At 37.0% G+C, this 14,977-nt stretch overlaps 1 protein-coding gene across 8 annotated transcripts in view; it reads right to left on the reverse strand.

Moving 5' to 3' along the window:
* Positions 1–14,977, reverse strand: part of FSTL5 (follistatin like 5) — a 771,595-nt gene that overhangs the window by 493,392 nt on the left and 263,226 nt on the right. For all 8 annotated transcript variants that reach the window (XM_082391660.1, XM_082391659.1, XM_082391666.1 and 5 more), the window contains one exon: positions 1,674–1,922. In XM_082391660.1, coding sequence (XP_082247786.1) covers positions 1,674–1,922 — 249 coding nt within the window. The remainder of the gene's footprint in view (positions 1–1,673; positions 1,923–14,977) is intronic.

Here is a 14,977-nt window from a genome sequence, read left to right on the forward strand (position 1 = left end):
CTAATAAATATGCTTAGTATGTCTGAAGGACAAAAGATTTTTAAACCATTGTTTCATGAAGTAACTCATAAGGAAGGCAACATTACACGCTATATCCAGTTCATTTATTTCCACGCTGATTTGCATACTGCATTGCATTATGCCTAAGCCTCCAGCAATAAAGCAGAACATTAAATACTCCAGATTTTTTTCCTCACATGATAATTATCGTATATTTCCATATAATCAATCGGCTGGGCCAAACCTCAACTTTAGAATATAATTCTAAGTTAATCGCATATTATTTGCATAGTTTTATGATACTATACATCAATGGAATAGTAAAAATTTCACTTACCATTTCAGGTCAAAATGACAGAAAAATATTATTTTATGAGTATTAAAGCACAATGTTAATACAGTTAATTTTAGCTATTTATAAGATAGATTAGATAGAAGAGGATAAGAAACAGAACTTGAAACCAAAGCATCTGTTATTCTTTCGGTAAAAGAAAATAATCTAATGTTATCAATTTCTTCAATACGTATAATCAAGGTGCACAGATTCACCCTGGTAAAGAAACTATTCTTGTAATTTATCTCATTTATATCAAAGGGCTTCTAGTAGCCACAATGACTACAGAGCCTTCCATCTTAATTCATTTGAAAAGCTGTGTGTCTTTTTTTAAATCGCCTTGGAAATAATACTTTATTCTACCAAGTTTGAAAAAGAAAATTTAATCGGTGGGCAAATGAACAACATTTTACGTTACCATACATTTAAGCTAAGAATTAAAATATCACATGAGCTTTTAAGTGTAAAAATACTTCAGCAACATTCTGAGAGCTAGGGATGTAGAAACAATTGAAGGTTAGAAATCAAGCTGATCACTGACCTGTTTGAATGATGGACGTTCTATATACTTAACACTTTATAATTTCAGTCTGTGTTATGACTATTAATAAAAAAATATTCTTTCCAGCATAAATAAATAAACAAGAAATAAGTTTATAAATAAATCAAAGGCATTAAAGATGTTTAATGATTTATTTATCCAGCATGTTAAAACAATTTGTCAAATTACTAATTCAGCAGTACTTTTCCATAAACAGTTACCACTGATTTTGAGCACCATGGAAGTAAATACTGCTAACTTTTAAATTTTAAATTATTGTCATCTCAGATTTACTAATTGGGTTTAGCATGAGTTCATAGTTATTTCAGTGGGCATTTACAGGTTCCATATAATTTGAATTATGTGGTACTAGATGAAGGTATCGTTTTTAATCAGGAAGAAGTGAGATGTTCTCACAGCATGGCTTGGCACTCATTCTTCTCCCAATTTCACTCCAGGTACATTTCAATGGGTGGAATTGGCTTGTTGACTGAATTGGCCACTCTGTGTCCCTAAGAAAACTGCCATGATTGGGAAGCCATATGGTGCAATGCTGTAAGCTATATTAAATTCTGAGTCATATTTTGGCCAGCTTTGTTCTCATGACTGAGATTCAGAATTGTATCCATGTAAATTTCTATCCACTTGCTGATCACAAGTGTCATTAAGCTCACATTTTTTTCTTTATTTTTTTAGACACTTGCTATATAAAGTGGTGCTAGAGTTTAAACTTAAAGGCACTAGTTGAGAAGATGGAAGAAACAGAGGGGTGACACTTTAGGCTCACCCTGTATTTACCTTTGAAGAAGCAGTCTTCATTGTGGACAATGGTAATCTTGTGTTTTTTCAGGCAAGCAGCTCTGTGCACCTCACAGTGGTTTTCATAGAATTCTCCATCAGATCCACACACAGGTTTGTAGTGCCGATTGCAAAGGTCCATGCAGGCACATTCCGCTTGCCCTGTCTCTCTACTGAGAACACAGTGCCTTCCCAAACCACAGTATTTGTTTTCACAAGATCCCAAAGGGCCATCCTGAATCAGGAATCCTGAGGACAAAGAATAGAAAATCACTTGGATTCATATGTCCAGATAAAATGATGATGTTAAAGTTTAAAAGGAAAAGGAAAAAAGTAATCTAAGAGAAATATAATTTAATCAGAGTTCAGTTGTTCTCAGTGGAGAAGGGACTTGTATTAGAACCAGCAGGTGAACTTTTTCAAAATACCCTTGACATATTCCCCTTCTTTCCCATTTCTCCTTGAATTCTCACCTCCCTACTCAATGAGTATTACAGTCCTTAAGGACAAGGGCTCTAAAGTTAAACTGCCTGAACTCAAATTCTCTACCAATTATTAGCTTTATGTCCTTGGATAAATTGTTTCTCTGTGCTAAGTTGTCCTATCTGTAATACGAGGTTGATAGTATAGATGATCTCCTACAGTTGTAAGGAATAGTACATATACTGGTCCACAGAAAGCACAGCCTTGGCACATAGCAAATGTTTAACAAATGTCAACCTTTACATTAGCAGAATTCTGGTAGGAGAAAAGAAATGTATGCATATAATGTAGGAAATAGGAGAGAATAGGAATATGAAACAGTGTCTTGAAAACTTCTTTCTGGGTTCCAACATCTGATCCTTTCTTGTTTTGACCTTTGCCACTTGGCAATTACTGATTAATTTCATGACTAAATGAACAAATCATGAAGAATTTGATTGTCTTGTTACTTGTTCAGTCTAACAATCTACATTTGCATCAGAAAAGTATAGGTGGATCTAGCAGTCTTGTACTAAAACCAAACAGTAACTTCAATACTCAGGCTTTTATAGGTAAATCTGGCTTTTCTTCTTTGAGAACATTATCTGACTGAAAAGTAAAAAATGTCAGTAAACTGTACATACATACATACATATATAAATATATATAAATATATATATATATAGAGAGAGAGAGAGAGAAAGAGAGAGAGAGAGAGAGAGAGAGGAATATATATACATGTATCTCAAGGAATAATATATATTCATATATATACACATGCATAAATGTGTGTGTACATATATTTACCATTGGTGACACTTATATACTGCAAAAAAATAAAGTTTTGAGAGGTTATATACTTAAATTACAGTAATTTTATTAGATACTTAGTGTATATTTTCAGCTGGTTGGTTTAAAACCATCTCCCTACATGATTGCATCATAATGATTAAGAACATGGTTTCTGATCCAGAGTTTAAATCATAGCTCCACCAGTTACAAACTTCAGGACCTTGGGTGGGTATCTAACATATCTATAACTTAGTTTCCTCATCTGTAAAATAGGACTAATAGTATATATCCTCAAATGTTTATCAAGATTAAAGGGTTTGTGAGGGAGAGATCAAGATGGCAGAGTAGAAGGAGGCTGGGCTCAACTCCCTTCACAAACACATCAAACTACAAATCCTTGTAGAGTGACACTCACTGAAATCTACCTGGGACTAACACAACAGGTCTTCTACACCAAGGCTATAAATAAAGATCCACAGAGCATCTGATAGGAAGGGAGAAAAGTGATCAGGCATGAACCCACACCCCTTGCAAGGGACACAGAAGAGGAATGAATATCACAGGCCTGGAGATTCTCCCTGGGAGCAAGGGATTCAAGCTACATATTAGGTGCCCCAGCCTGGGGTGTCCAACACCAGGAAGGTGAGCCCTCTTAGCTGGTTTGAAAACCAGTGGGGCTTACCAGAGGGCTGTAATAACCCCAAACTCCATTCTTAAAAGAGCACACACACAGACTTACTCCCAGTCACATCATGGAGGCAGAAGACTGAAATTCCCTGGGGCTCTGGCCAGCCTGCCAGGACGTGCTCTGCACACATCCAGCCTGCAAGGCCTCCTGCTCCAGCCCATCTTGCTCCGGTGCTACTCGCCACTAAGGCAGAGGCTGTCATCGCCAATGAGACTGCACACATTTGGAGGGAATGGAGCTGGCTGAGACCCCAGCCCAGCCTCTGTCCAGTGTGGAGGTAGACATTGCCAGCTCATGAGTCCCTGGGCACACTTGAGAGTGGACAGGGTCAGTTCAGTGGTGTGGCACCACCTCTGCAGCACCAAGCCAGCCTCTAAAGACAGTGGGCACACCAGGGGGGAAAGTGAAACCAGCACAGAAGTGCAGCCCCAAGTACTCAAGCCCTGGCTACATCCCAAATCAAGGTGGAGACTGCCAACACACCTGGGAGAAAGCCAAATACCTCAGGGCTCTTGCTCTAGCCCCTCAAGCCTCAACTCTGCCCCAGATAGGGCAGTAATGGTTATTGAGCATAGACGATGCCCTGACCTTCACCTGGCTCTGGTTGTGGCCCAGCTACACCAGTGCTACCACCCACCAAAGCAGGACACACAAGGGAAGGACACAGCCTGTACTCTCTTCAGATCCAGCTCTCCCACCAGAGCCACTGAACATACGTAGAGTGTATAGGGACACTCCCACACAAGGACACACCATCAAGCCTGGGATAGGCAACTGTTTCACCCAGTTTCATAGAGAAAAAGAAAGTTAAACAGAATGAGAAGACAGAGGAATGTATTTCAAATGAAAGAATAACAGCAGTCATCAATACACTACTGACAACTCTAAGTCCAGGACTGGATGACTTCACAGGAGAATTCTACTGAACATGTAAAAAGTAGTTAGTACTTATCTTTCTCAAACTATTCCAAAAAAGTGAAGAGGAGGGAACACTCCCAGATTCAGTCTGGGAGGCCACCATTACCCTGATACCATGACAAAATGAAAATTACATGCCAATATTCCTGAAGAATATAGATTGAACAATCCTCAACAAAATAAAAACAAACTCAGTTCAACAATATATGAAAAGGGTCATCCACTATGATCAAGTGGGATTTATTTCAAGGATGCAAGGTTGGTTCATAACTGCAAATCAATGTGATACACCATGTTAAAAGTACAAAGGATAAAAAGCACATAATCATCTTGATAGACGCAAAAATAGCATTTTATCAAATTCAACACACATTTGTCCTAAAAATTCTCAACAAAGTGGTATAGAATAAATATTTCTTAAGCATAATAAAGACCATTATGACAAAGCCACAGCTAGCATCATACTCACTGTTAAAACCTGAAAGTTTTTCCTCTAAAATCAGGAACAAGACAAGGATAGCCACTCTCACCATTTCTATTTAACATATTATTTGAAGTCCTAGCCACCAAAATCAAACAAGAAAAAGAATGAAAAGGCATCCAAAGTGAAAGGGAAGACATAAAACTGTCACTATTTGCAGAGGATAGGATACTATAATAGAAAATCCTATGGTCTCCACCAAAAAACTATTAGAACTAATAAATGAATCCAGTAAAGCTGCAAGATACAAGATAAATATACAGAAATCTGTTGCTTTTTATTCACTAGTAATAAACTATCAAAAAGAGAAAACAAGAAAATAGTCCCATTTACAATAATATTAAAATGAATAAAATACATAGGAATAAACTTAAAGGAAGGAGGTGAAGACCTACACTCTGAAAACTATGAGACAATGATGAAGGAAACTGAAGATGATACAGTGAAATTGAAAGATATCCTGTGTTCATGTATTGGAAGAATTAATACTGTTGAAGTGTCCATAAAGCAATCAACAAATTTAGTGCAATCCTTATCAATATACCCATGACTTTTTTCACAGAACTAGAACAAACAATCCTAAAATTTATATGGAAGCACAAATGACCCCAAATATCCAAAGCAATCTTGAGAAAAAAGAACAAGACTGGAGGTATCACACCACCTGACTTCAGACACTACAAAACTAAAGAGATCAGAACACTATGACACTGGCACAAAAACAGACACATAGGTCAATGGAACAGAACAGAGAGCCCAGAAACAAACTCATGCACATGTGGTCAATTAAACTATATCAAAGGAGGCAAAAATATATAATGGGGAAAATACAGTCTCTTCAATACCTGGTGATGGAAAATTGGAACTCTACATGTAGAAGAATGGCATTAGAACATTTTCTCTCACCTTATACAAAAATAAACCCAAAATGGATTAAAAACCTAAATGTAAGATAGGAAACCATAAAACTCCTAGGGCAAAAAAAAGGAAGCACACTCTTTCACATACATATTAGCAATAGTTTTTTAGATCTCTCTCTTCATGCAAGGGAAACAAAAGCAAAAATAAACAAATGGCACCTAATTAAATGTAAAAGTTTTTTCACAGCGAAGAAAACCATCAACAAAATGAAACAACCACCAACTGAATGGAAGAAGATATTTGCAAAGGATATGGCCAATAAGGGATTAATATCCAAAATATATAAACACCTCATGCAACTCAATATCAAAAAAATAAACAATCCAGTTAAAAAATGGGCAGAAGACCTGATAGACATTTTTCCAAAGACATACAGATGGCCAAGAGAACATGAAAAAATGTTCAACATCACTAATCATGAGGAAAATGAAAATCAAAACCAAAATGAGATATCACCTCACACCTGCCAGAATGGTTATTGTCAACAACACAGCAAATAATAAATGTTGTGAGATGTGGAGAAAAAAGAATAGTTTGCCCCAGCAATTCTACTCCTGGGTATATATCCAGGGAAAATGAAAAAAAAACTAATCAAAAAGACACATGCGGGCTTCCCTGGTGGTGCAGTGGTTGAGAGTCTGCCTGCCAATGCAGGGGACACGGGTTCGAGCACTGGTCTGGGAAGATCCCACATGCCGTGGAGCAACTAAGCCCGTGCGCCACAACTACTGAGCCTGCACGTCTGGAGCCATGCTCCGCAACGAGAGGCCGCAACAGTGAGAGGCCCGTGCACCGCAATGAAAAGTGGCCCCCGCTCGCCACAACTGGAGAAAGCCCTCGCACAGAAACGGAGAACCAACACAGTCAAAAATAAATAAATAAATTTATAAATTAAAAAAAAAAAAAGACACATGCACCCCAATGTTCAGAGCAGCACTATTTACAACAGCCAAGATATGGAAGCAACCTCAGTGTCCATCAACAGATGAATGGATAAAGAAGATGTGGTGTATATACACAATGGAATATTACTCAGCCATAAAAAGAATAAAATTTTGCTATTTGCAGCAACGTGGATAGACCTGAAGAGTATTATGCTTAGTGAAGTAAGTCAGACAGAGAAAGAAGAATGTTTTATGTTTTCATTTATATGTAGAATCTAAAAAATAAAACAAACTCATGAATATAACAAAACAGAAACAGACCCATAGACAAGTGAACAAACTAGTAGTTATCAGTGCGGAGAGGGGTGGAGAAGGAAGCAAATTAGAGGAAGGAGAGTAAGAGGTACACACTGCTAGGTAGAATATAAGTAAGATACAGGATGTAATGTACAGCACACGGAATATAGCCAATATTCTATAATAACTTTAAATGTAGTATAACCTATAAAAATATCTAATGACAGTGCTGTACACCTGAGACTAATATAACATTGTAAATCACCTATACTTCATTTGAAAACAAAATTAAAAGTCTTGGCACATGTAAAACTCCATTTAAATGTTAGTTATTATTATTATTATTACTTTTTTAAGTAACTAATTTTCATAAGAACAAATATACAAATAAAAAAGTATTTAAATAATCAATTTGTTTTTATAAATAAAACCCATTAGGCATTTTGATTTTCATATAATGCATGTATTTCAAAGTGGAATTTAGAAAAATTGAAATAAAAAAAAGACCAAGACTATCAATAGTATAATTTAAAAAATAATTTATATTTTTTATAGAACTGCAAATTGGAACAACTGTTCTTCAAAGCAACTTAAAATTATTTGCACTCTGATACCATATTATAATCTTTGTGAAAACATTCTAAAACATTTAGAACAAAAAATAAGAAAAAAGACAATAAAATTTATTGAATCAATCTTTCCAACGTAGTGTTACTTTAAATAATTGATAATTACTATGAAATATTTAGTAGATTTTGGAAAATATATTTAATGCAGTATTTCTTGAAGTGTGGCACTTTAGAATGGCCTACAGAAGTTTTATAGCATAGATTCAGCCTTCACTTTACCCGAGAGTTTCTGACTCAGTAGATCTGAGATTGAACCCCAAATTTATATTTCTAATTTCCCAAGTGATGATGTTATTTTGGTTTCTGGTATCAAACTTTTGGGCCTTTGACTTAATGTAATCCTAATTGCTAATTAAAATAAATACGACAAAAACAAAAAGACTAGGTAAACAATTATGAAATATTCTTAAGTGGAAAAGTGAGAACTTTATGTTATGGTTAAAACCAGATAAAATCAAGCGAGTATTTGAATGAAACTAAGAAAGGATATGGAAAAATGAACACAATTGATTAGCTAATTGGATATGATATTGGGCAAATTTTTCTACTTTTACATAATTGCTTTTTTAGTGTTCAATACAATACAGTAATAAAAGAAATTCTATAATTGTGTCAATTACAACTGTAAAATAATGACTGATTTCATTTTGGAAAATCCTTTTCTTCATTTTTCTACTGATGCCTATTGTTGATCTTATGTTTATAGGGTCCAAAGTGGGGCTGCCAGTATAGCACAGGGATTTGACTCATATAGTTGTATTTTGTACAGTTTTATATCTTATATTTTCCTTATTTCCTTAATATCTTACTAACAACTAGTTTCTTGCTATCAAATAGTTTAAAATTTATGAATGGAGTATTTTATTTTATTTTTTTATTGTCTAAGAATGAGTTTAAGGTCAACTGGGTCAAGAGATTATTTTATGTTTTGGTCATAAACTGAGGTGGCTAACCAAATCAGTACAATTTCTAAAAAAGAAGGAATGCTCTGCTATAAAATGAGGTCATTTATGGTATATTTAGGTCAATGAGTATCTTTCCTTGATTCTCTCTTTTTCAATTTTTCCTCTCTTTGCTTGTACTCCAGTTCAGAGATTTGTATTAGAATGGCCAATAAGCCATTTTCTAGAAGTTAATGAACTATTTTACACTAGCTAGAAGCCGTGTGTTGCATATAGCTGCTACGATTAAAGGAAATTTAATTAATTCATATGCAATCCAAAAGAAAGCTCATATTATGTAAATGAATAACTAGAACATATCCTTTCTGACAGTAATTATCCATGACTAATGCTGAACTTAAGTATCAGCTGAGATTAACTCAATTTAATCTGATCAACATGTCAAAGCTTTCTTTTAAGTATACTCAGTTAGATAACACACTAAATGAATTTTAATCAAGAACTTCTATCTTGCTATCTCACAACTTGATAAAATAACATGTGTTCCCACAAAAGTACTATGTATTTAACAAGCACATTATTTTATAACTTCTATGCCTTCAGGGCATTACAAATATTCCTCAGATTTAAAATAAACAAAGAACTGAAACGAAAGACGAAAGACACCAAGTCATAAAACAAAATCATTCTATATAATTCTAAAGATAGTCTTCTCAGATTCTCAATGATGATGCAATTCTCTTCATGTGGTTTATTTATATATACTTTATCAAATAGGTACTTCATATAGAGTGGATCTAATTTGAAATAAACTTTAATAAAATGTATTATTTTTATGTGCAAGGTACTATACTAGATACTACAGATCAAAAGAGCAGTCACTGATACTTTTTCTAGTGGCTTAAAAAGGGCATAAGGCAGGCTTTGGGATGAAGGAGAGAGTTAAAAGTTTAGGGACATATTTAGGAGCACAAAGGAGCATGAGATGAATAATATCAGGTAAGACCTCACAAATATTATATCATGTCATGGTTGAGGTTATGTTCCAGGAATGGGTTAGGAGTTCAGAAGGCTGATATATGGAATAGACAAGGTATGAATTAAAGATTGATGTTGGATATAAAACAGTAACAGCAGAGGGAAGAAAGAACCAGATTTTGACAAGCTAACTACCTTTAATGATAATAGTGGAACATAAACAAAATTAATTAGAGTGCCAAATTATTTGAGGTGTTAATTTTCTCATAAAAATGCATAATGTTTTGATAAAAAATGTAAGTATTATGTTAACTTTGATTTGTTAAAAAGAACAACAGATTTTGGGGAAGAGAATAGGATTACAGTCTTTGCATTTCCATTACCTATTGGACTGACCTCAGCTGGGTTGCAATCTCTTTGGGTCAGATGTTTAAATGGTAAGAGAAAAGGAAACTGATAAATCATCTTTAGATTCACTCTCATCTGAATAAAATCCTTTCATTTAAGAGTGCTTGACAAAACAGTTTCTAATAAAAGGTAATGTCTGAGAATATATTTAGGAATCTTTCTCTAGAGTGCCTAATAAGTAAACTTCACCTGCAGGAAACAATCATATACTCATAATTCTCTACTTTAAACAATATTTATGTACTCTAGAAATAGCATCAGAGACCTCCAAGATGGAGGAAGAGTAAGACGTGGAGATCATCTTCCTCCCCACAGATACATCAAAACTACATCTACATGTGGAACAACTCCTACAGAACACCTACTGAATGCTGGCAGAAGAGCTCAGACCTCCCCAAAGGCAAGAAACTCCCCACATACCTGGGTAGGGCAAAAGAAAAAAGAAACAACAGAGACAAAAGAATAGGGACAGGACGTGTACCTCTTGGAGGGAGATGTGAAGGAGGAAAAGCTTCTGCACACTAGGAAGCCCCTTCAGTGGCAGAAACAGGAGACCGGAAGGGGGGAAGCTTTGGAGCCATGGAGGAGAGCGCAGCCACAGGGGTGCGGAGGGCAAAGCGGAGAGATTCCCGCACAGAGGATCAGTGCCAACCAGCACTCACCAGCCCGAGAGGCTTGTCTGCTCACCCGCTGGGGGGGTGGGGTCTGGGAACAGAGGCTCTGGCTTCGGAGGTCAGACCCCAGGGACTGGGGTTGGCTGCGTGAACACAGCCTGAGGGGGCTAGTGTGCCACAGCTGGTAGGAGGGAGTCTGGGAAAAAGCTGACCTGCTGGAGAAGCAAGAGGCCATGGTTTCGGGGTGCACGAGGAGAGAGGCTTCCTGCTCCATGTGCCCACAGATGGCAGAGTGCCACCTAAGTGAGCTCCAGAGATGGGCACAAGCTGTGGCTATCATGTCGGACCCCAGAGATGGGCACAGACCACTACTGCTGCCGCTGCTACCACCAAGAAACCTGTGTGCGAGCCCAGGTCACTACCCACACCCCCCAGGGAGCCTGTGCAGCCCGCCATCTCCAGGGGCCCGTGATCCAGGGACAACTTCCCCAGGAGAACACACAGCGTGCCTCAGGCTGGTGCAATCTCACACCAGCCTCTGCCGCCCCAGGCTCTCCCCACATTCCAAATATGACTACCGTACCCTTCCCTCTCCCCAGCCTGAGTGAGCAACAGAGCCCTAATCAGCTGCTGCTTTAACCCCCTCCTGTTTAGGCAGGGAACAGATGCATTAAGGCAGCCTACATGCAGAGGTGGGGCCAAAACCAAACCTGAACACCAGGAGCTGTACAAGCAAAGAAGAGAAAGGGAAATTTCCCTGTGCAGCCTCAGAAGCAGCAGATTAAATCCCCACAATTGGTTTGATTAACCCTGCATCTGTGAAATACCTGAATAGACAAAAAATATTCCCAAAATTGAGGCGGTGGACTTTGGGAGCAACTGTAGACTTGGGGTTTGCTTTCTGTGTTTTATTTGTTTTTGGTTTTATGTGTATCTTAGTGCAGATTTTAGTTGTTGTTTTCATTGGTGGGTTTGTTTATTGGTTTGGTTGCCTCTTTCTTTTTTTCTTTTTCTTTTTTCTCTTTTTGTGATTGTGTGTGTGTGTTCCTTTGTGAGATTTTGTCAGTTTAGTTTTGCATTTACCATTTGCCTTGGGGTTCTGTATGTTCATTTTTTGTTTTTGTTTTTATGAGTGTGTATGTTTCTATGTGTGATTTTGTCTGTTTAGTTTTTCTTTTACCGTTTGTTTTGGAGTTCTGTTTGGTCAGTTTTTTTTTTTTTTCTTTTTCTTCCTTTTCTTCTGTGTCATGCAGCTGGCAGGGTCTTGGTGCTCCGGCTGGGTGTCAGGCCTGAGCCTTTGAAGTGGGAAAGCTGAGTCCAGGACACTGAAGTACCAGAGACCTCCCAGCCCCATGTAATATTAATTGGAGAGAGCTCTCCCAGAGATCTCTGTCTCAACACTAAGACCCAGCTCCACCCAATGGCCAGCAAATTCCAGGACTAGAAACCCCATGACAAACAATTGGCAAGACAGGAACACAACCCCATCCATTAGAAGACAGGCTGCCTAAAGTCACACTAAGCTCACAGACACCCCAAAACACACCACCAGACATGGCCCAGCCCACCAGAGGGACAAGATCCAGCTCCATCCACCAGAACACAGGCACCAGTCTTGCCCACCAGGAAGCCTGTACAAGCCCTGAACCAACCTCATCCACTGGTGACAGACAACAAAAATAACAGGAAATACAAACCTGCATCCTGCAAAAAGGAGACCCCAAACACTGTAGGTTAAACAAAATGAGAAGACAGAGAAATATGCAGCAGATGAAGGAGCAAAGTGAAAACCCACCAGACCAAACAAATAAAGAGGAAATAGGCAGTCTACCTGAAAAAGAATTCAGAGTAATGACAGTAAAGATGATCCAAAATCTCAGAAGTAGAATGGAGAAAATTCTAGAAACGTTTAACAAGGACCTAGAAGAACTAAAGAGCAAACAAGCAATGATGAACAACACATATAAATGAAATTAAAAATACTCTAGATGGAATCAATAGCAGAATAATTGCAGCAGAAGAATGGATAAGTGACCTGGAAGATAGATTACTGAAAATAACTGCCACAGAGCAGAATAAAGAAAAAATAATGAAAAGAAATGAGGACAGTCTCAGAGACCTCTGGGACAACAGTAAATGAACCAACATTTGAATTATAGGAGTCCCAGGAGAAGAAGAGAAAAAGAAAAGGTTTGAGAATATATTTGAAGAGATTATAGTTGAAAACTTTCCTAATATGGGGAAGGAAATACTCAGTCAAGTCCAGAAAGTACAGAGAGTCCCATACAGGACAAATCCAAGGAAAATATGTCAAGACACATATTAATAAAACTAACAAAAACTAAATTTTGAGAAAAAATATTAAAAGCTGCAAGGGAAAAGCAACAAATAACATACAAGGGAAACCCCATAAGGTTAACCGCTGAGATTTCAGCAGAAACTCTGCTAGAAAGAAGGGAGGGGCAGGACATATTCAAAGTGCTGAAAGGGGAAAACCTGCAACCAAGATTATTCTACTCAGCAAGGATCTCACTCCGATTCAATGGAAAAATTAAAACCTTTAAAGACAAGCAAAAGCTAAGAGAATTCAGCACCACTAAACCAGCATACAACAAATGCTAAAAGAACTTCTCTAGGCAGGAAATACAAGAGATGGAAAAGACCTACAATAACAAACCCAAAATAATTAACAAAATGGTAACAGGAACATACACATCGATAATTACCTTAAATGTAAATGGATTAAATGCTCCAACCAAAAGACATAGACTGGCTGAATGGATACAACAACAAGACCTGTACACATGCTGTCTACAAGACACCCACTTCAGACCTAGGGACACATACAGACTGAAAGTGAGGGGGTGGAAAAAGATATTCCATGAAAATGGAAATCAAAAGAAAGCTGGAGTAGCAATAATCAGACAAAATAGACTTTAAAATAAAGACTATTACAAGAGACAAAGGAGGACACTACATAATGATCAAGGGATCAATCAAAGAAGATATAACAATTGTAAATATTTATACACCAAACGTAGGAGCACTTCAATACATAAGGTAAATACTATCAGCCATAAAAGGGGAAATCAACAGTAACACAATAATAGTAGGGGATTTTAACACCCCACATTCACCAATGGACAGATCATCCAAAGTGAAAATAAATAAGGAAACACAAGCTTAAAATGACACATTAGACCAGATGGACTCAATTGCTATTTATAGGACATTCCATCCAAAAACAACAGAATAAATTTTCTTCTCAAGTGCTCATGGAACATTCTCCAGGATAGATCATATCTTGGGTCACAAATCAAGCTTTGGTAAATTTAAGAAAATTGAAATCATATCAAATCTCTTTTCTGACCACAACACTATGAGACTAGCTATCAATTTCAGGAAAAAAACTGTAAAAAATACACACACATGGAGGCTAAAAAATGCACTACTAAATAACCAAGAGATCACTGAAGAAACCAAATAGGAAATCAATAAATCCCTAGAAACAAATGACAATGAAAACACGATGACCCAAAATCCACGGGTCACAGCAAATCAGTTCTAAGAGGGAGGTTTATAGTAACACAATCCTACTTCAAGGAACAAGAAAAAATCTCAAATAAAAAACCTAACCTAAAACCTAAAACAGTTAGAGAAAGAAGAACAAAAAAAAACCCCAGAAGGAAAGAAATCATAAAGATCAGATCAGAAGTAAATGAAAAAGAAATGAAGGAAACAGTAGCACAGATCAATAAAACTAAAAGCTGGTTCTTTGAGAAGATAAACAAAATTCATAAATCATTAGCCAGACTCATCAAGAAAAAGGAAGAAGACTCAAATCAACAGAATTATAAATGAAAAGGAAAAGTAACAACCGACACTGCAGAAATACACAGGATCATGAGAGACTACTGCAAGCAATTATATGCCAATAAAATGGACAACCTGGAAGAAATGGACAAATTCTTAGAAAAGTACAAACTTCCAAGACTGAACCAGGAAAGAAGAGATAATATGAACAGACCAATCACAAGCACTGAAATTGAAACTGTGATTAAAAATCTTCCAACAAACAAAAGCCCAGGACCAGAGATATTCACAGGAGATATCTATCAAACATTTACAGAATAGCTAACACCTATCCTTCTCAATCTCTTCCAAAGTATAGCAGAGGGAGGAACACTCCCAAACTGATTCTATGAGGCCACAATCACCCAATACCAAAATGAGACAAAGATGTCACAAAAAAAGAAAACTACAGTCCAATATCACTGATGAACATTGATGCAAAAATCCTCAACAAAATTCTAGCAAACAGAATCCAACA

The sequence above is a fragment of the Balaenoptera borealis genome (assembly GCF_965194805.1).
Source record: "Balaenoptera borealis genome assembly, chromosome: 4".
NCBI lineage: Eukaryota > Metazoa > Chordata > Mammalia > Artiodactyla > Balaenopteridae > Balaenoptera > Balaenoptera borealis.